Source organism: Pyrus communis, chromosome 1 (assembly GCF_041283825.1).
Source record: "Pyrus communis isolate YQ-2024b chromosome 1, ASM4128382v1, whole genome shotgun sequence".
Classification (NCBI taxonomy): Eukaryota; Viridiplantae; Streptophyta; class Magnoliopsida; order Rosales; family Rosaceae; genus Pyrus; species Pyrus communis.
The window spans coordinates 15,593,066-15,615,091 of record NC_142565.1 but is presented as its reverse complement, the minus strand read 5'-3'; the positions used below and the strand labels follow the sequence as shown (position 1 = coordinate 15,615,091).

General features: G+C 36.3%; 1 protein-coding gene and 3 long non-coding RNA genes across 4 annotated transcripts; 2 read left to right on the top strand and 2 right to left on the bottom strand.

Moving 5' to 3' along the window:
- The first annotated feature begins 307 nt into the window (after window positions 1–307).
- Window positions 308–2,761, top strand: LOC137720965 (ras-related protein RABH1e). The gene is made up of 6 exons (XM_068460091.2): window positions 308–566; window positions 684–754; window positions 1,274–1,362; window positions 1,735–1,846; window positions 2,153–2,243; window positions 2,398–2,761. The coding sequence occupies exons 1-6, from the start codon at window positions 450–452 to the stop codon at window positions 2,539–2,541; spliced, it is 624 nt and encodes a 207-aa protein (XP_068316192.2). The 5' UTR covers window positions 308–449; the 3' UTR covers window positions 2,542–2,761.
- A 169-nt stretch (window positions 2,762–2,930) lies between these two features.
- On the bottom strand, window positions 2,931–8,984 carry LOC148699252 (uncharacterized). Its single transcript, XR_015965617.1, has 3 exons — window positions 4,634–8,984; window positions 4,079–4,157; window positions 2,931–3,198 (listed from the first exon to the last, which is right to left on the bottom strand). It is a non-coding gene; the product is annotated as an uncharacterized LOC148699252 (long non-coding RNA).
- A 2,992-nt stretch (window positions 8,985–11,976) lies between these two features.
- On the bottom strand, window positions 11,977–19,738 carry LOC148699250 (uncharacterized). The gene is made up of 3 exons (XR_015955202.1): window positions 19,331–19,738; window positions 13,599–13,644; window positions 11,977–12,326 (listed from the first exon to the last, which is right to left on the bottom strand). It is a non-coding gene; the product is annotated as an uncharacterized LOC148699250 (long non-coding RNA).
- LOC148699251 (uncharacterized) lies at window positions 14,916–19,712 on the top strand. The gene is made up of 2 exons (XR_015955211.1): window positions 14,916–15,793; window positions 17,948–19,712. It is a non-coding gene; the product is annotated as an uncharacterized LOC148699251 (long non-coding RNA).
- Window positions 19,739–22,026: the final 2,288 nt, after the last annotated feature.

The window sequence follows — 22,026 nt, the reverse complement described above, 5'->3', positions numbered from 1 at the left end:
GTCCAATTCCTCTAAAATTAGGAGTTGGATTTCTTAATGCGTGTGGACCCCACATGTATTTTGATTACCCAAGATTACGTAAACAAAGGTGTATGCCATAATCGGAATCCAATTCCATAAGTTAATTCCGATTACGGATACATAAACGTGTCACTAGTCACTATGGGTAGGAACGTAATTTTCAAAAAAAGAGGGGCAAATTCGGGCACTAAACCAAATATCAAAGATTTCTGACTTTTGCCGGCTTCGTCGTGGTTGGCGGTTTCTCCTCGCCTCGCTATATATAAATACGTTCAACTCAAAAAATGGAAACCTAAAAACAAAACCAAATTTGGAAAAAAGAAAGAAAGAAAGAAAGAAAGCGTGGAGTCAGATCCAAAATAGCCGTGGGTAGAAAACGAAAACGAATCGAGGGAGCTGAAACAAAATCAATCGAATCAATTTTGAAAATGGCGACGGTGTCCCCTCTGGCCAAATACAAGCTCGTCTTCCTGGGCGATCAGTCCGTCGGCAAAACCAGCATCATCACCCGCTTCATGTACGACAAATTCGACACCACTTATCAGGTCAATTCCCAATTTTCCAATCTGTTCGTCTTCGTCTCGTTGGATCAATCAATTAAAACAGTCGAGCCATTTTTTTAATTTTATTTTGGTGTAATGTTTTTTTTAATTTGCTTGCAGGCTACGATTGGAATCGATTTTCTGTCAAAAACGATGTACCTTGAAGATCGGACAGTTCGTTTGCAGCTCTGGTACAGATTCCTTTGTGATATTGGGTTGCTTTTGTGATTAAGATTGTGATTTATGGGTTGATAAAATGAATGGTGATTGCAAGCTTCAAAATCATATACATGCCAATTTGTTTGAGGCAATGAGGCTGGTGCGATTGTCTGTGGATTGCAATGTGATTGCGTGCCATCCATACATACGCATACGATACGATACGAATAATTGTCTCTTCGTAGTGTTTTAATTTGTTTGTAAGGATCCTAAAATACGTACAATATAGGGGATGAAGTCTCGATTATGACCATGGTTAACATCTTAATTATGCTACATCATTTGGAGCCAAAAAAGTGAATTGAAGTAGGCACGTCTAAGTTGACAAGCAAATGTGTTGTCCTCTTTCATGTTTGTTTCTATGAGTATTTGGTGAAGCAAATGTTAGGGCTTGTTACTGTAACTCAGTTGTTGCTTCGTAAGTTCGTGTTTGTTTATATGACGTACATAATATCTTTATTTTTCTGAACCATGGTATTGTAACTTTACAGGGATACTGCAGGGCAAGAAAGATTTAGGAGTCTGATTCCAAGCTACATCAGGGATTCTTCTGTTGCAGTAATCGTCTATGATGTAGCCAGTGAGTATTGATCAAGACAAGTTGGGTTTTTTAGAATCATATTGTAAATTCATCAGTTTCCTCTTTCAGTCTGAATCTAATTTCACCCGGAAAACTAGAAAGCTCGTTTATCATGACTCAGCCTCTTGGTTGGTAAACACTAAACAATTTTGTTCGGATAGTGGAAATCAGATACGCAGAAAACCAACTTTGTTTCCTTCTGCTTCTGTTTGTGTGGTTGCACATCCATGTACGTGGGCACTCTTACCTCATTGCACAGCCATTACCACATGGAACATTAAACTTGTTGAATATTGCATCATTTACCCTTACTTTCTGCTCCTCATACAGACATTTTGTTTTCTAAATTCCTGGCTGAACCGTCACTTGCAGATAGACAGTCATTTCTGAACACTAATAAGTGGATTGAGGAAGTACGAACAGAACGGGGAACTGATGTCATCATCGTGCTTGTGGGGAACAAGACTGATCTCGTCGATAAAAGGTGAGGGCTAAAAGTATTCCCTTCTCCTTGATTTTGCAAACAGTAATGTTGTACTTTTTCTGATTAATAATTCTATTTCCAGTCCATCTTAACCACCCGGACATATACATACAACCAAAACCTACATGGTCAAGATAGGTTTTTCTTCCGCAAGTGAACCATTACCGTCAAAACTTTTAAGACGATATTAAGTCCCGGCCACCATTTGTTGTGTTTATCCAGTCACTTAAACAATACTTAAGTAGTTCATTTATTTTAATAAATTTTCAAAATTGTTCTGACTATATGGTTTTGTTGATCAAACAGGCAAGTCTCGATAGAGGAAGGAGATTCTAAATCTCGCGAGTTTGGAGTCATGTTCATTGAAACTAGTGCAAAAGCAGGATTTAACATCAAGGTAAAGATAAACAAATAAATTTACTGATCATATTTATTTGATGTATATTTCCCAGTAGGATTTTTCTACTACCTTATTTAGCATGATATCTTCTGATATAAGTATTCATGGTTTCCATCATTTTTGTTTGACTACTATGATTGCAAAATTGCAGCCTCTATTCCGTAAAATTGCTGCTGCTTTGCCAGGGATGGAAACCCTTTCTTCCACAAAACAGGAAGACATGGTCGATGTAAACCTGAAACCGACTGTTAACTCATCCCAAACAGAGCAGCAAGGAGGAGGTTGCGCATGCTAGGCGATGGCTATTCACTTATTCGAAGGAAAAAAGAGAGAGCTATTAGCATGATCAAAATCCAGCCAACATAGTGATTTACCGCAGTGTGAAGTGGCCTAGGTCTTAATGCTTTCTGTTCCATCATGTATCGGGCGGTTTTCTAAGTGTTCATAGGAAACTAATGGTAGCATTTCTTGTGTTCTAACCTACTAGTAAATGAGAGCTTGGATTGTTTGTTATATTTCCTACAACATTTTTTTTTCCTGCAGTATATATGTGAATTGTGAAATGCTCCCCGTGTGTTTTGGAGCAGAATATCGAGAGATTACAGCAGCAACAAAGCGTTATCCCACTAAATTAGCATATCGAGAGATTGAGAAAAGGAGATCATCAATAGCTGGATACCAGAATTGTGTCAAATTGCGCTTTTTGAAAAGATACATTGAAAATGAAACCTGTTGTTCTAGTAAATTACTAGAAACATTGCCCGCGCGTTGCTGCGGGATTAGAAACCCTATGAAAAACTCTGTTTCAAAGCTATAAGGGATTGTCAAAGAAGGTTAATGTTATTTACACTTAATGATGTTTCAACTTTTTGAAATTTTTTTTACATGAAGAGCAGAAATTAGGTGAACGAAGCTCTTAGAATTCTTTGAACCACTTTATGAATAGTATGACCTGTGAGTGATCGATTGTGTAACATAAATTAGTATGACCTGTGAGTGATCGATTGTGTAACATAAATTAGTAAGAGAATATAAGAGTGTTATATATGAAAGACACAACAAATACAAATTTATAAGAGACACAAAAGATAAGTGTTATTTTGAGATATATGCACAACTAAAATACTAATGTTAAAATTTATATGACTTCGCCTAAACTAACTAAAATGATTTGTTTATTTTGATAGGGCATTCAAAAATTAGACATAATTTAGTAGAGTAATTGCTAGAATGGATCAAACACTTTCAGCAACTAAAAGTTTTATACAAAAGCTTTACAACAGCTTAGTTGGAGAATGCAATATCTCAAACATATAACTAAAAAGAAAAACATGATTCGAACTTACAAATTCTACATAGGAAACTGTATAACAAAATGTCAAAAAGCTGAACACATTGTTTAACAACTTTTTACCAAGAAATGTAAAATCATTTGCAGCACAGCAGGGAAAATGTTAACTCATACCATATGATACAAATCATAAAAAAAATTAAAAAAAAATTAAAAAAAAAAAAAGCAAGAAAGGGTTATTCTTAAAATACCTAAAAAATATAAGTAGATGGATGTTTATGTAGAAGAGCACACAAAAAATTAAAGATCCGGAACATCAGAACAATAGTTTGAACAATTTAGATACAAATTTCAACTCTTAGCAGGAGTTTGAGGTTTAGCTAAATAGAAAATTGTGGTCCAAAGAAACTAAAACTGGATCATGGCCGTGTTAATGAGATATCAAGTATAGAACAATTTTGTGGGTGTAGAAAGCCCAGCAGATTGAATTCTAGTTAATAATTCAATGTGAAATATGGAGAAAGACCGAGACATTACTTACAGAAAGTGAATTGAAATGTATATCAGTTGTGGCGGCAACACAGGTTAGGGTCAATCAGATAATGAACAACTTCTTCACACTGTAAGCAAAAAAGTGTAAACAACAATGGTTAGGAAATCATTTTTTAACAAGTTGACAAGGAAAGAGAAGACTACTACATTTCTTGGACTTCATAGTGGGAGTTCCTTTTTTTCTTCCATAAAACTGAAGCTCCAATGAACAAAAATTGAAAGAATTAGAGATTTGTGGTTCTTACCCAAATTTGAGTCTACCCTCAACAAATTTAGTTTGTGCAGCCTTGAATTGGGATCACCAACTTTTATCAATTAATTAATTAAATATTAATAACCATACTTTATTTCCAAGGTGTCTTGTACCTATGTGTCTACTATACACTTTGATTGTGTGGCAATAATTTTATGCCATAGAAACAATATATATGGCTGGGAAGGAATAGTTTTATGTGATATAAACAATACATGCAGGGGTTCTTCCCAGTTTACACCTCTTTTTAATCATTGGAGTGAAAATTTCAGAAACACAACAGTTCAATACCTGCAATTGAAAGAATCAAAGCGTTACAAACTGAAATTCTTTAATTAAAAATGCAAATAAACTCCGCTGCAAAGCAACAAAATTAATTTAACAATCTTATTTAAACTTAGAAAACTTGTACCGAACAAATAAATAAAGGCCTAATTTTCCAACAAAATAAAACAAATTGATAAAAAGAAGCTAAATAAAATAATAATAATAATAATAATAATAATAATAATGAACTGAAAATTTTGAACCGGGTTTTATCAAATTTGCCTAATTTAGGTGGAACAGTATTATCGCCCATCATACCTTGTATATTTAAATTTGCCTGCTATTTAATTTCATTGCAATTTTAGGTGGTGCGATATAATCGCCCACCCTGCTCTGCATATTTAAATTTTTCTGCTACTTGAGTGGTGCAGAATAATCGCCCATCCTATGTTATGAGAATGGTGCGGTACAATCGTCATCCTCATTCATCATGTAAATCGCGAACCAGAAGTTTTGAGTGCTTATCATTTTTGCCTGAAGGTCAAAATGAAGAACTTGTAAGAGCCAGAAGTTCTAACACTACATCCCCTAGATTACATATTATTGCAAGTTCTTACACATCTCAATTTTCTTTTAGAAAAGAAAATGGCGAACTTGGCAAAGCTTGATTACCTTACCTGGGTACTGGATACCAAGATCCATCTGGAAGCAGGGAATCTTGGAGATACCATTAGGGAAGAAAACAGTTCATCCTCTCAAGATTGGGGCGAAGGCCATGATCTTTATTCGTCGCCATCTTGATGAGGGACTAAAGAGCGAGAACTTAATTGTTGAAGATCCGTTAGCTCTCTGGAAGGCATTGAGAAACAGATACAATCACCAGACAACGGTGATTCTTCCAAGGGCTCGCTATGAATGGACTCACCTAAGGATCCAGGATTTCACGTCAGTAGCTGAGTACAATTCTGCGTTGTTCAGAATTACCTCTTAAATGAAGCTCTGTAGGGATACCATTACTGAGAAAGATATGCTAGAAAAGACTTTCAGCACCTTTCATGCTTCCAACGTGCTCTTGCAGCAGTATAGAGCGCGAGTTTTCACTGAATACAACCAGTTAATATCTGTGCTTTTGGTAGTTGAACAAAACAATGAGCTCTTGATGAAAAATCATCAGTCCCGACCTACTGGATTTGCACTATTCCCAGAAGTGAACGTTGCTTCCCTCGAAGAGAGTGCCACATCCTCTTGTGGTAATAATCATAAATGAGGACGTGGCCACAGGTGAGGACGGTGGAACGGGAAAGGCAAGAATCATGGTGTCCAGTTTCACAACCAAGTTCCAAGGCATAATTCCGGCCCAAACTTTAAAAATGTAAATCGCCACAAAGGCAGAGCTCATAGGAATAACACTCTCAGAAACTCTGAAGAAGCCTGCCATAGGTGTGGTGGCGATGGGCACTGAGCGCGTACTTGTCGTACCCCAAAACATCTAGTGGATCCATATCAAGCCTCCATCAAGGAGAAGGGTGTCGGGACTAATTTTCTTAATCAGGCTAAACCAATGGATATACCTAATCCAGTATGTGACTTATCAGGGCAGTTGAACACAACCCACCTAGAGGTCTCATACTTCATGGTGGAAAAGGGAAACGAAGTATACCGGTCCGATTGAATCATTGATGTTTGATGTACTTTTATTATGCTGAACTTGTAGTTTAAAAAACTAGCATTTTAGATTCAATAAAAGTGGCATTTAAATTTCCTATTATAAATTGCTTTTAACTGTGATTCCCTTACTCAGAGAGCATGGATAAAAACTATGATCATTTTCAAAACATGAGAAATAGTGGAGATATTTGTCTTTCAGACAGCGCAACCACGCATACAATACTTCGAAATCGAAAGTATTTCTCAAGATTGATGGTTACAAAAGAAAGGGTAGCAACAATATCAGGGCAATCAAATGTGATTGAAGGCTCAGGGAAAGCCCAGATTATGTTACCAAATGGAACAATATTGTCCATATAGAATGCGTTGTACGCTACTCGATCTACTCGAAATTTGTTAAGTTTCAAAGACATACGTTTAAATGGATACCACATTGAAATGAAAAGCATAGAACATGTGGAGTATCTATGCATTACCTCCAATGATACCCAGAAACATATATTTGAGACGTTGCATGGTTTGATGAGTGGATTGTATTATACATACATAAAGACAGTTGAATCACATGCTGTCATGAACTAAAAGTTCATTGATTCAAAAGTTTACATGCTTTGGCATGACCGTCTGGGTCATCCAGGATCTACCATGATGCATAGAATCATTGTCAACTTTAATGGACATCCATTATTGAGCAGACAAATTGTTATCTCAAATGATAACCCTTGCAAGGCTAATTCTCAAGGGAAGTTAGTAATTAGACCATCACAACTAAAGGTTGATGATGAATCCCCATCATTCTGCAAAGAATTCAAGGGGATATTTGTGGGCCTATTCAACCATCTTGTGGACAATTTTGATATTTTATGGTTTTGGTTGATGCATCTACCTGATGGTCACATGTTTGTCTCTTGTCTACTCGGAATGTAGCTTTTGCGACTTCTTGCTCAGATAATTAAGTTGCAAGCACAATTCCCAGATTATCCCATTAAGTCAATCTGACTGGATAACGCTGGTGAATTTACGTCTTAAACTTTTGATGATTAGTGTATAACATTGGGCACTGATGTTGAACACCCTGTTCCTCATGTCCATACTCAAAATGGTTTAGCAAAATCATTGACCAAGCAACTTCAGTTAATAGCTCACACTCTGCTCATGAAAACAAAATTGCCAATTTATGCATGGGGACATGCCATCCTACATGTTGCATTATTGGTTCGATTATGACATATAGCCAACCACCAATACTTATCAGTACAACTCATGTTTGGGCATCAACCAAACATTTCACATTTACAAGTTTTTTGTTGTGCTGTTTATGTACCTATTGCACCACCACAATGCACTAAAATGGGACCCCAGCGCTGACTGAGAATTTATATGGGTTTTGATTCACCATCTATCATTAGATATTTGGAATCCTTGACAGGTGATATATTTACAACTTGTTTTGCTGATTGTCACTTTGATGAAACAGTATTCTCGTTATTAGGGGGAGAAAAGACCGTTCTAGAAGAACGAAAAGAGCTGACATGGGTTGTTCCCACCTTATTTCATTTTGATCCACGTAGCACTCAATGTGAAAATGAAGTGAAAAAGATCGTTCATCTTCAAAGTATTGCTAATCAAATGCTAGATGCATTTAATGATGCTATGAAAGTGACAAAATCACAAATACCAACTGCAAATGCACCTGCAAGAATTAATGTCTCTGTTGGACAAAACAAAGTGGCAGTGAATGATTCATTTGGTGCATGCCTGAAGCATGGTAGACCTCCAGGATCAAAAGATTTAGCCTTTTGAAAGAGAAAGTCGATGGCACAACTGAATCCAAATGAAATCATTCAAGAAGAAAAAATGAATGACACATCCAGAATTCATGATTCTATACTTTCAGAAAAAGAAAATGTCTTTGATGAGACATATGTACCTAAAAAAACAGAGGTACATGAAAGCAAAGAAATCTCCATAAATTATGCTTGTATTAATGAATTGTGGGATTGGAATGAAATAATCATCGACGACATGTTTACATTTGCGGTAGCCACTGAAATCATATCAAGTGATGCTATTAAGCCTCGTTATGTTGATGAATGCAAACAGAGACAAGATTGGTCTAAGTGGAAAGATGCAATCCAGGCAGAATTAAATTCCTTGGAAAGCCGAAATGTTTTTGGACCAGTAGTCCAAACCCCGCCTGGTGTAAACCCCGTGGGTTACAAATAGGTATTCACAAGGAAACACAATGAGAAAAACGAGATTACAAGATATAAAGCACGACTCGTTGCACAAGGCTTTTCGCAAAGACCTGGAATTGATTATGAGGAGACATACTCCCCCGTAATGGACGCAATTACGTTCCGTTACTTAATAAGTTTAGTGGTTTTAGAAAAACTTGGCATGCGATTTATGGATGTCATCACCGCGTATCTGTATAGAGAATTAGATACTGACATATATATGAAAGTCCCAGAAGGACTTAAGTTGCCTGAAACAACTAATAAACCATGAGGTATGCTCTCAATCAAATTAAGGCGATCATTGGATGGGCTGAAACAATCTGGACGAATGTGGTATAATCGTCTCAGTGAGTATTTGATCAAAGAAGGGTATATCAACAATGTCATTTGCCCTTGTGTGTTCATTAAGAAATCCAACTCTAGATTTGCTATAGTGGCAATATATGTCGATGATATGAACCTAGTTGGAACCCCTGAAGAGCTCAATAAAACTGCTGAATATCTGAAAAGCGAATTTGAAATGAAAGACCTTGGAAAAACAAAATTTTGTCTCGGCCTGCAGATCGAGCATTGTGCTAATGGAATTTTGGTCCAACAATCAGCTTACATTGAAAAAATCCTGAAGCGATTTGGTATGGACAAGGCTTATCCACTTAGCCCGCCAATGGTCGTTCGTTCTTTGGACATTAAGAAAGATCCATTCCATCCAAAAGAAGATGATGAACTGGTCCTTGGTCCAGAAGTACCATATTTGAATGCAATAGGTGTTTTATTGTATTTAGCACAATGTACTAGACCAAATATAGTTTTTTCAATTAACTTGTTAGCAAGGTATAGCTCTGCTCCAACAATTCATCATTGGAAGGGAGTCAAAGATGTATTAAGGGACCTTCATGAGACAACAGACATGGGTCTCTTCTACTCAAAGAAATCCACAAATGACCAAATCCTTGCTGGATATGTAGATGCTGGTTTCCTCTCTGATCCGCATAAAGCCCGCTCACAAACTGGATATGTGTTCAAGAATGGAGATACAGCAATCTCATGGCGCTCAACAAAGCAAACATTAGTTGCTACATCTTCAAATCATTAAGAAATACTTGCTTTACATGAAGCAAGTCGTGAATGTTCTTGGTTAAGATCAATGATCCATCATATTCGGAATTCATGTGGCCTACCTTCAAAGATAGACACACTAACTGTCATTCATGAAGATAATGGAGCCTATGTTGCCCAAATGAAGGAAGGATTCATCAAGGGCGATAAGACTAAACATATATCTCCAAAGTTTTTCAGTGCACATGAGCTTTAGAAGGCTAAAGTTATTGAAGTCAGACAAATTCGTTCCAATGAAAATTTGGCACATTTGTTCACCAAATCTCTACCAAAGTGCACGTTTTAGAAGATAGTGCAAAGTATCGGATTACGTCGACTTACCAAACAGCTAAATTTGGAGAATGTGAAATCAGAGGGAGATATATATCAGGGGGAGCATCCATGATACATGCATGTTGTACTTTTTTTCCTTCGATTAGGATTTTTCCCACTGGGTTTTTCCTATCAAGGTTTTAACGATGCAACATAAGCATATTTAACATTATATCAACAATCCAAGTAAAGTTGTACTCTTTTTCATTCGCTATAGTTTTTTCCCAATGGGTTTTTCCAAGCAAGGTTTAAACGAGACAACTGATGTTGATATGTGGGCATCCAAGGGGGAGTGTTGAAATCATTGGCATTGTTATGAATGCCCACACACAGGTTTTTCAATGCCCACAAATGTGATGTAGACTTTGGAAACAAAAAGATTGTATTTTCAAAGTCATGTGATGTAAATTTCAAAATGCAATAATGCGAGTTGCTCTATAAATAGACCACTTGACTGCAATCAAAATACAGAGAGAAAGAAATGAAAGATCAATAACATCATTATCTACTCCTACCTCCTTTATTTGTCATCTTCTTGTGCTATAGTTACAGTGTAATATTTTACACCTGCTTCGCTCCTGTCACTAGTAAAGGTTATCTCTCTAACTTTGACCTATTTATAACAAAAAGACTATTTTGTAAATGTGCTACTGAATAAAATCTTTAGAAAAGTTGTAATAGGATGAAAATGTTTAGCAACCAATTTTCTCAATCTTGATGTCTAATTGTGTCCCCTCATTATACTTTAACATAAACCAACATTGAGAGTAAATACTGTGATGTAGTTAGTTGACTAATCACCTCGAATACCTTTTTTTTTTTCCACTGAGAAGCAAATAGAGAGTAGCCAATTCCCAATTAGGAAACACTTCAAAAACCAAAAGTAACAATGAATTCAAACTTTAGTCAGAAGAAAACCACAATTCATTTAAAACTTCTAATAAATTTAATAAGTGTACAGATTTTTTCCAAGACCTTAAAATGTATAAGAAAATCTGTAAACACTCAATCACTATTTACAAACAGATAATTGTTTAAAAAATATAAATCACCAGTAAAGAATGACAAATAATGTATAGATATATGGGAGCTATTTTGTAAACATATATTCTAAATATAATTTTGAACAAGTTTTTATAATTAACTACACCTTTACCTGTTGGCATTGGCATTGATCAGTGGGTGAAACAGAAAATTTCCAAGTTAACTAAAGGCTTTTGCATAAAAAGAAAGCTTGTGTCATTTCACTAAATAATAAAAATTTGCGAGGTTGAAGGTAAAATTAAATGCTAATGAAATGAAGTAACCTGTAACCATTTCTTGCGGACAACACTCAACGAAGTCAATGCATAAGCTCTTCTCTCATACTAAAAGTTGGGTCATATGTTTTAAGAAAATAAGTCTAAACAAAAAAAAAAAACATACAAAATCAGTAAATTGTTGGATAAATGGAATCTAAGCTGTTTTGTTGAAGGGAAAAAAGTGTGAACTTTTTCTGAGAAGCTAGAAGCCAAGTTGTGATCAGGGAGGGAAACAATCATGTTATAACAAAATTCTTAACCACCAATAAAGATGCTTTCATCTCTCTTTGTAATCTCTAATTATCATTTAATTCCAAAATTGATACAATAAGACATAGCAATTTTAGTTAAGCATTGCTTAAAATGATAATTCCCTACAATGGCAACCACTATTATCATAATAAACTACAGATGAATCAAATCAACCTATGCAGAAAAAGTCACAAAGTTCTGTACCGCAGCTTTATAACAATGAAAAAGAAAGCTCCACTATAACACAAAGTGAAAACATTATCTAGTCCTTCTCAACATCACATAACAATTATTATCTTGGACATGGGTAGATGCTTTATGTTCAATATTAAGTTACATGTTAAAAAACTTCGAGGACGATGAGACAGTTCACTATCATAAAAACCTAATGAAAACACCAACCACACCAACCAACCAATAACAAAATCACAGAGATAAAATGCCTAACAACATTCGATAAAGAATCAAAAACATTGGGTTAAACCAGAATCACAGAGATAGCAAGGGACCTTCAACCTTTACAGAATCTAACAGAGAAAATTAAAACCAAAAAAATAAAAAAGACAAACCATCCAACCTCTGGACAATCAAGGGATCACAGAGACAACAAAAAATGAGAAACAAAGCAGAAACCAAACGAATAATATAAGGCGATCAAACCAAAAAATCATAGAGTCGCATTGTCTCAAACAAAAAGCACGGGAAAAGAACGCATTGAAGTTCAGGTGACATATCAAAGCCTTGATTCAAATGCAATGCCTCAGAACCCCTAGATTAATGGCAGTAGCAAGAGTTGATCACGATGTTGCGATGAAAGTCCGATCTAAACTGCAAAAAAGTAGCGAGATTCAGAGTAAGAATTCGAAGCGCAAACAAACAAACATAGGAAAAGTAACTCAATCTGTAACAATGCAATGGACTCAATCTATGACAGTGCAATGGACTTAATCTACAACAGAACTACATTTCACGAAAGAAAAGTAGCTAATGACGAGAACGTATAATTTGTCATCATGATCTTTTTTGCATTCAACTCTTCCATCTGAGATGATAGATTATCTTAAAAAATGTTATTGAAACCTTCCAACAAACACAAAAACATGCTAAAACCAAACATTTTTACCACTCATCCCCACCCATAAAATGTATTGAGGCCGTGATATGAACTTAATCCGTCGCAGAACGGTGATACTAACAGTCCCGAGATTACTATATTCAAATATTTTACGAACAAAAGGGTGGGGGAAGGCAGGTTATAGCACCGCAAACGAAGAGATAAAGCGAGAGGCAACAAAGGTAAACATCACATGTCAAATGCCAAATACACTTTAGGCACAATACTACATCAGTAGACACTTTAGGCACAGCACGTAAAATGCTAAATTCCATTTTAAAAAAAAAAAAAATTTAAAACAATCCTAAATGCTTTATTTCAATCAAAATTTACACAAAGTAAGGAGGTTAAAGAGATTTGATAAGCTAATTAAACCTCAGGCAGAGCGTCACTCACACAGGCCAAATGTATACCATATCCCAAACCTCACTTAAAATATACCCAAAAATTGGAATAATTTCATTCTAATCGCAAAACAAAAGGCCAAATGTTAAGCATTAACTAATGAGAATTAAAATATAAACTCAAGAATTCAAAGTTTCAAATGTGCCATGTCTTGGGAAAAAGTACAACCAAGATTTGGCAACCTTGACCTATCAGATACGCCCAAAAACAAAAATAACAAAGATCAATCTAAAAAGGAGTTCAACAGTTTAGAACAGCAAACAACATAAAAAAATTAGAGAACACATCATTCTTTCATATTTTCCAATCAATTCTAAATCCAGAAATCATTACGCCTAGACCTTTTATTTTCACCACGGCCATTGCTCTACCCCTACATGTACCAATCCAAATTTATTCAAGAAACAATGCTAAGGAGAAAATTCAGAAGTAAGAATGTCCCATGATTAGCCTTCTCCCTTTTTTTTTCACAAACCAATCAAATATTTAAAATCCAAGTACGAAAGGTTTGCAAAGATAAATAAAAAATTTGTATAACTAATTAGGCTTTGAACATGCAATCAGGGCGCATAATCTTATACCTAAAAATAGTAAGGAACTGTCTTCTTCCTCCCACAACCAGAGTTTCTGAAATTTTCAAAGAAAGTAAATCCGTTAGCAATTCAGAGAAATTAGAGGACTAAACTGTATTAAATTTGAGTTAAATGAGCAAAGGTACATCAATTAAATGAGATACTAAGCACAGTTCGAATCTATGAAATAGAAGAACAATCATGTTAAGACCCCCAAGATGGTGTCTTGAGCACAAAATTATAGGTTAATAAGGGTAAATACCAATCTAAAGCTCCAACCTTTAAATTAAAATGAAAACAAAAAGCATGGAACATATATTTCAGTTTTATTATTAGATTTTCTAAATCTTCAATTTGAAGGGTGACAACCTGACCATCGTTGTGCATGTTATGTCGACTCTATGCAACTGAATATATAAAATTTAAGCAGGCCCAGACAGTCTCCTAAGCATCTACAAACCATTAACATTATTTCCCCAATTTTATTTCCCAATTTTATCAAATGCTGCATAAACGATCACAATTTACTCCCTTCCAATTTTCACCTAACGCTAACTAGACAATATTGATAAATCTTTATCATCACCTTTAACAAAACAGATTACAGCGAAAAGAAAAAAAAAGTTCCTATGTAAACAAATTTAAGCAGTTTAAGTTAGTCTCCTAAGTACAAAATTATAGTTGAATAAAGAAAAATCCCAATCCAAAGCTCCAACTTTTTAACCTAAAATGAAAATGAAAAACATCGAACATATAATTCAGTTTTGTTATTAGGTTTCCTACAATGAACACACACACACACACAAAACAGAAAACACTTACCCAGTTGGAAATGATTTTTGCATATATAGGCAAAAGACAGCATGATTCAAATATAATTTTATTAGGGTTGGTAAAAGGACAATCCATCCAGCAAGACGTCTATCGTGCAAAGATCCACTGTCAACTATTATACCAACTGTGATTCATCTGTCACACACTTTAGTTCCATCGTACGTACCAGACCCCACCAAACCACATGCTAATTAAACTAATTAACAAAGTAAAACCATCTTTAGTATTTAATATCCAAAGCCCGAAAAATGTTGCCCTCCCTTTGCGAACCAAATACAAAGAGAATATAACACATTTTCTATCAAAATATTATACATATATATATATATATGTATATATATATATACAAACCTTGAAGGCATCCTAAGTCATAACAACGAAAGTAAAGCAAACCTGGAAATAAATAAACAACCTAAGACAAGACAGATTCAACATCTTAACCTATTAATCTATTAGATATCAACTAACGAATAATTGTCAACCAAATGCATGTCAAATGAAAAACGTAAGAAATATAGATAGCATTCTCAGTCCTCCAACTCCATCCCCACCACGAGTATGTTATCATTAAGATTTAGAGCTGGTTTGGTATTGTTCTGCTTTGAAAAAAAAAAAAAATGTTTCTGCTGTGCTATGAGAATAAGCAGCTGTGAAATAAAGTAGCAGAATGTTTAGTAAACTTTTTTGTAAAAGTGCTTTTTGTTAAAAAAAAAAAAAAAAAAAAAAAAAAAAAAACAGTGTTATATTGTTTGGTAAACTTTTATGTAAAACAGTTGTGACTGAGTGAAATGACCAAAAAATGTATAATACTAGATATGTCATTGATTTAATTTTCTTAAGTCTTCCCCTTTTATTTTCTCCATTTGCATCGAGAAGTCTCTCCCACTACCCCACTACTGAACCAGACTTTCCAAAAACCAAAAACATCTCTCTAGAAGTCTCCCCCACAACCCCAATTTTCTTAGTTTTTCTTTTTTTTTTTGCTCTGTCTTCTTCTTTTTTATTTTCTGCTCCATTCCTCAATCTCTCTCACCTATCATCTAATTTGCAATACATACATGGTCTAACTGCTCGAGGAGTTCATTATATACATCGGGCAAGGCTAATGCTCCAGGATGCTGGTTTCTTTCTTCTTCCAGGACTAATCATTTTTTCTTTTTGAAACTATATAGTGTGAATTTGATCATACGAAGTAGTTTCCTGTATTTAATTTTGGGTATTTGGAATAATTGAGTTTTGGTTTCCGTCTAGGTAATCTGGGCTCTCCTAATTCGCAGAAATACGAAGATCAGTCACCTGCAAGAGGTGCAATCTGGGAAATCTGGGCAAATATGCGATGCCAAAATTGAATATGGTCCTTGCCGGAAAATGTGACAGCCCGTTCCGGAAATTTTAAAACGTACGAGTGAAAAGACGATTTTGCCCCTAGCGTGAAATTTCGTTGCGTGGTTGTTTTTGAGCTTGGTGTGGCTGATTGTGGACCACACACACACTCTCCCATATTTTCCCTCACCCTTTCCCCTATCCCTGCACCTATCCCGTGCCATTTCCCTTCCCATTTTCATATCCATGTGTACGGACACACTCCAAAACCCTTGTAATCTTCACAGATCGAAGAAACAAAGTACATACCCATGCTCGTGGGGTCCGTAGGAGTTCAACCATACCCATTTCAGGTAAGGATACCTTCGTTTTCACGTCGAACTCAAGATACCCGATTTTTGGTACTGTTCATGCACACGTAAATTCTTATGTTTTTGGGAATTTCAAGCTTGTAGGAAGCTTGGTGAGGTCCTTAGGAGGCTCGGGGTGGTTCGTTTGAAGGTTTTGGACGTCGGGATCGTGAGTTTCGAGGTTGGACGGAGTTGGGGGTATTTTCCAGGCGAGATTTCGTGGATTTTAGCACTTGAAAGTGGTATGATTTTGTTCCTCTCGTTGTAAGCTTCAATTTGGTACCAATTTTGTGAAATTTGGTTGAAAAACGAAAAAGATAGGACGATTTAAAGATTTCCCGATTTTCCGGCGCCAGAGCCTCGCCGGAGAAGACGACGGAATATTCCGTCAGTTTGGACGGAATATTCCTAACGCCGTTGACGGAATCCGTTAAAGTTAACGGAATATTCCTGACGCCGTCAGCGTGCCAGGCACGTGCCTGCGCGTGGCCGGCGCGTGCGGCGGTGAAAAATTTTTCTAAAAATATGGGGATGTTCCTGAGGTTGAGTAGATCACGTTGGTGTATTCATACACCCCATTTGAGCATTGTGTGAGAAGTTATTTCATAAGGTTGGTTATGTGCTTTAAAATTAACATTTTTATAGTTGTTTCGCATATAGGTGATACCTATCCCGAGGACGAGCGTGGTCACTCGAGGCAAGGGGGTTACGACCCTTCCACATACCAGTGAGTGGGCTTTTGGTTTTCCGTATATACCTATATACTTATGTTTTTCCCAGAAATTGATTTAGAACGTTTATTCGTTTATATGTCATGCCTATAGTTTGCCGTTGTTTATGCATTGTTAATTGTATATATATATGTATGTTTGGTGCTGCGGACGCACAGGTAAGTGTCAGGTGAGTTATGATTATGTTTACATTCAGTAGTGATTTGAGATGCATAGAGAGCTCATAACCTGCACCCCCGGTGTTAGTGCTCCCGCCCAGAGTTGGGCACAGTCCTTCACGTGATGTTCACCTCCCGCACCACACGCTCATCTTGGATCCAAGTTAGGTGCACAGTCCTATCGTACAGACCACTTGAGGTGGTTCCGACTCATAGGTGACCCGCGATTATTCGCCCAACCTTCACGTGATCGTAGCACTTGAGCGTACTTATATTACACCCAGGCTTGTCGTACAGACCACTTTAGGTGGTTCCGACTCGTGTGCAGGTCTAGTTAGTGAGACGGAGATTTGAGCTCTAGATTCAACCGTACAGGTCACGTTAGGTGACTTCGGCTGACAAACTATATGATATTGATGTGTTGTTACCTGAGCACTTGCATTTTACTTCGAGATTTTGGCATAACATATTTCTGAGCATGACTTATATATATATATATATATATATATATATATATATATATATATATTCTATTTTCTGGGAAGTATACAGGTTTTACGGCGAGGGGTTAGAACTTATTTATGAAATGGTTTTGAAAAGATTTGTTTTTGCCCACTCACGCTTTTGTTTTGCGCCCCTCCAGGTTCCAGTTGGCTAGCACGTTTGGTGGCTTCCCTGAGGATTTCCCCGGTATATCTGACAGACCACCACCAGTGTAAGACCACCTCGGGTGTGCTTTTGTTGTGTCGTTTTCTCCTGGACTGCATTAGGCTTTCATGCTCTGAACTTAGTGTTCACACTTACGCTTGCACTTGTTCGTTATTACCTTGTGTAAAGCTAGTTTTTATTTATTCGTACTATTTATATTATTATTTTATTAGCTTCCGCACTGTGCACATGGTTACGTCACTTCCACATGATGGTCAGCATGCCCTGATCTCGATCGGGGTGTGTCAGAAAAGATGGTGATATTTCTCGGCACGATTTTGTCGGCATGGGAGTGAGAGAGGACGGACAAGAGATGGAGGGAAGAACAGAGGCAGAAACAACGTCCTAGGGTATGGAATTGAAGGTTAATAATGGTTGTTGAAGCTGGGAGTGAACGGCATTGTGGCGAGATCGACGAGGACGACCTCCCAATTAAAGCCGACGACGTTTTCCAGTTGGTATTATGTGTAATTATTTAATTGTTTAAAGTCATTTTGGGTGTTTGAAAGTTTCATGAAAGGGCTCAGCTCCTCTTGCAAATTAGGTTTACGTAAAAGTTGTGGAAGCAAAAAAGGCTGGTTTTTCAAAGCAAGCTTTTGCTGCTTCTGCTTTCAACTTTCAACTTTTTTTCACCCAAAACTGTGAAAAAAACTGAAGTTGTATGTTTACCAAACACAAAAAAGATCCCAGCTTTTTTTTATACCCGTTTTTTTAAAAAACACCTCAGTACCAAACCAATACTTACATAGGCAGTTGAAGTTAGGCAATGAAAGCTTGTACAACTTCAGTTCACCCACTACAAACCCATTTCAAAATTCACACCCAATGCAAAAAAGAATCACTCCAATGAAGTCCAAGCACCATTTTTTATCCACCATCACAGGTAATTCATACCAAATAAATATTTTATTGCTTAAGATGATAGTAATTTTAAATGCAAGAAATCAACCATAGAATAAGCATATAGAATTTGATTTCTTTCCACCAAAATTATACTGAATCAAGCAGGTGAAACAGACTTCAGTTTGTTCAAGCAGAATTCAAAACCTAAAACCAGAGATTAGAAAAGCTTATTAACATCTCAACGAACAACCTTTAGCTCCTATTCAAACATTGTGGAATCAATTTTTACAATGAAACCCAACCCAAGAGAAATTTTTTTTACTCAAATGGGTGACATTACATCTAACTGAAGAAACTAAAACAAAAGTACAGCAAATTATATACCTAAAAATGTCAAGCAACCAAGGCCATAATTAAAATGCTTCACTTTAAGCAAATAATAGTGAAAGGGTCAGGATGAACCTGCTACTATCAATTGCATATTTGAGTGGATGAAGCTCTCTATTTCTAAAAAAACGTTCATATGGTTCACCTACAAGGATCATCACACAGCTAAAAATTAGAGAGAATAAGAGTTTGCATTCGAACATAGTGAACATATTTGTACCAAGGAATACATAAGGAACCAAGAAATGGAAAAAAAAATCTACCTACAGAGGGATGAGAAGCAGACAGCAGGAAATTATGAAGAAGCACCGAAATGAGCACAGTGAAACAACAAAATTCGAATGATTGTTTTAACAAAGCAAATGGCAAACAAAACAATAAACAATGAATTTAAAACGGTGCATTACCTGTTGAATCAGAGGAAAAAACTGAAAACCCATACCCTCCCATACATCCCTCTGTCATTCTCTCCTCACCGACCATGTGTACTAACCCATTAATTAACCCCAAAAAATGCACACAACTATGCTTTCTCCTCACCGACCCTGTGTCCATCTCTCTTTCTAAAATTGGAGAAAATCGCATAGGCCCTAACCAACCTAAATCTCTCTCTCACTCAGTCCAAACCCATAGCTCATATCTCTCTCCAATCCATCAGTCCCTCTGTCCCCTTCCTCTCCTCCCCTCAACAACCCTCTAACCGATGCATCAACCACAGGACACCCAACCGCACGTCCGTCCTGAAAATCCTCTCCTAGAAATCCCGACGAACGTCACCCTCTCAACCCTTCTGTCGCCTTTCCCTCTCTCTCCCGGAGTCCTCTCTCTCCCCGAGTCAAAGCCCAGATCCAGCCTAAAGAACGAAGACTCGTTCTGAAGCCCAGTGGCAATCTTGTAAATGAAGCGAAATTTGGGCTGAAATCAGGCCAGTGGCAAACTCGTAAAGAAAGTGAAATTGACGCAAAATTGCACAATGTCATCCTCTCCCTTACTTTAGACTAAAGTAATACAATTTTTCTTCAATAATCCAAACTACTCAATAGTACGAGAAATGAATGATCATTATTGAATTGAGAAAATACTATTTTTCTTCTTGCCAATACAATGGATTAAAACTGAACTAGTAGTCCGGATTCCTAAAAAGTCAAAGACAAACGCTAATTTATGATTTTCAAAAGAAAAAAAATATATCAAAAGAATGATCTGACAATTGACTTGGCAATATCTTGATAGGGATAAATGGTGCAGTGGGTTCTACTAAGTACATATTAAACATAGTAGTATAAATGGAACAAACTTGTTCTCTAGATGGTGGTCATTTGTATAAGGAGCATAAATGGAATAGACCCATCGTTCGAACTTAATCAAACGGTAGATGGTCATTTGTACGAGTATTGGCAGTTTTAGATTAGAGGGGTTTTGGATTGTTAAAATGGGCTTGAGGTTCCAATTTTCTCACATTACTCTAAAGTTTTGTAATTGTACCAAGTTACACGTCTTGTGTATTTCAACGTCTAATTCTCTATTAAATTGATAAGTTTTTTAGTCAATTTGGTACAAATACAACCAACGTGTCAACCCAATTACGAGTTCCATGCTCACCATGTCATCTATTTAATAAAGATTTAAATAATTCATTAGACAAAAGATATAAATTGATACAATTTTAAAACATTAGGGTCAAATGTGAAAAAGATATAACACCATGGCACAATTTGAAAATCACTCTCAACCTAAAGGGTGTAAATTTAGTTAACTCTTTTTTTTCTCCAAAAAGTTATTCAAGGAACGTCTTGCCTTTCTAAAATACACCATTTTCGTTCCTAATAGTCATGTTTGGATTTTGTATGGATTTTGATATATACAAAATTTAATCCAAATTAGAAATCATTTAGCCATTTGATTATTAAAGTGAAAACTTAATTGCAACACTACCAATTTGATTTTCTTTGTCATAATTAGATAATGAAACGTTTTCCGATTTAGATGAAATTTTATAAAGACAATCTATGAATGAAAATTTAAAATATGTACTGTTCATATCATGAAGAAAAAAATAATGTGAAGTGTGGCCAATGTGAATGATGGTTTTAACTAAGCAAATGGCAAACAAAACAATAAACAATGAATTTAAAACAGTGCATTACCTGTTGAATCTAGGGCTGGGTTCGGTTCTAATCGGTTCGGTTTTTTCTCAAAACCGAAACCGAACCGAAATTTCGGTTCGGTTCGGTTCGGTTCAAATTTTTTTCGGTTTTTTTCGGTTCGGTTTTTTTTCGGTTCGGTTTTTCTCGGTTCGGTTTCGGTTTTTTTTCGGTTTTTTTTTTTTTTTTTCTCCCTCCAAAATTATTAAAAAAAAAAAGAAAATATGAAAGTTCACATTCATATTAATAGGCCAGGCGGAATGAAAAATAAGGAGGAGGAGGGTTAGGGTTACAATTAAGGGTTTTGTTAAAAAAATTAAAAAATTAAAAAAAATCTCACAAATCCTGGAGGCATGAGGGTTCGAACACATGCCTCCATGCTTGTAAAGTTTCACTGAAACCAACTTGGCAACAGGTTCTGTTTTGTTATGATTGTATGACTAAACTATTTATAAATATTCAAAAAAATTATATATATATATATATCGGTTCGGTTCGGTTCGGTTCGGTTTCCGAGCCTAAAAAACCGAAACCGAACCGGTCAGATTCGGTTCGGTTCGGTTTGACAATTTCGGTTCGGTTTTTTTTTCGGTTCGGTTTTTTTCGGTCTCGGTCCGGTTCGGTTTTCGGTTTTTTTCGGTTTTCGGTTTTTTGAACCCACCCCTAGTTGAATCAGAGGAAAAAAACTAAAAACCCATACCCTCCCATACATCCCTTTGTCATTCTTTCCTCACTGACCCTGTGTACTAACCCATTAATTAACCCCAAAAAATGCACGCAGCCATGCTTTCTCCTCTCTCTCTCTCTCTCTCTTTCTCTCTCTCTCTCTCTCAAATAGGAAAAAATCGCATAGGCCCTAACCTACCTAAATCTCTCTCTCACTCAGTCCAAACACATAGCTCCTATCTCTCTCCAATGCGTTAGTCCCTATGTCCCCCTCCTCTCCTCCCCCCAACCAC

What these genes read in the sequence shown, in the direction of transcription:
- LOC137720965 (XM_068460091.2), top strand. Translation starts at nt 450, where the DNA reads ATGGCGACGGTGTCCCCTCTGGCCAAATACAAGCTCGTCTTCCTGGGC. An exon ending in ACTGATCTCGTCGATAAAAG is followed by an intron (nt 1,847 to 2,152) that starts GTGAGGGCTAAA and finishes TTGATCAAACAG; the next exon opens with GCAAGTCTCGATAGAGGAAG. An exon ending in AAGCAGGATTTAACATCAAG is followed by an intron (nt 2,244 to 2,397) that starts GTAAAGATAAAC and finishes GCAAAATTGCAG; the next exon opens with CCTCTATTCCGTAAAATTGC.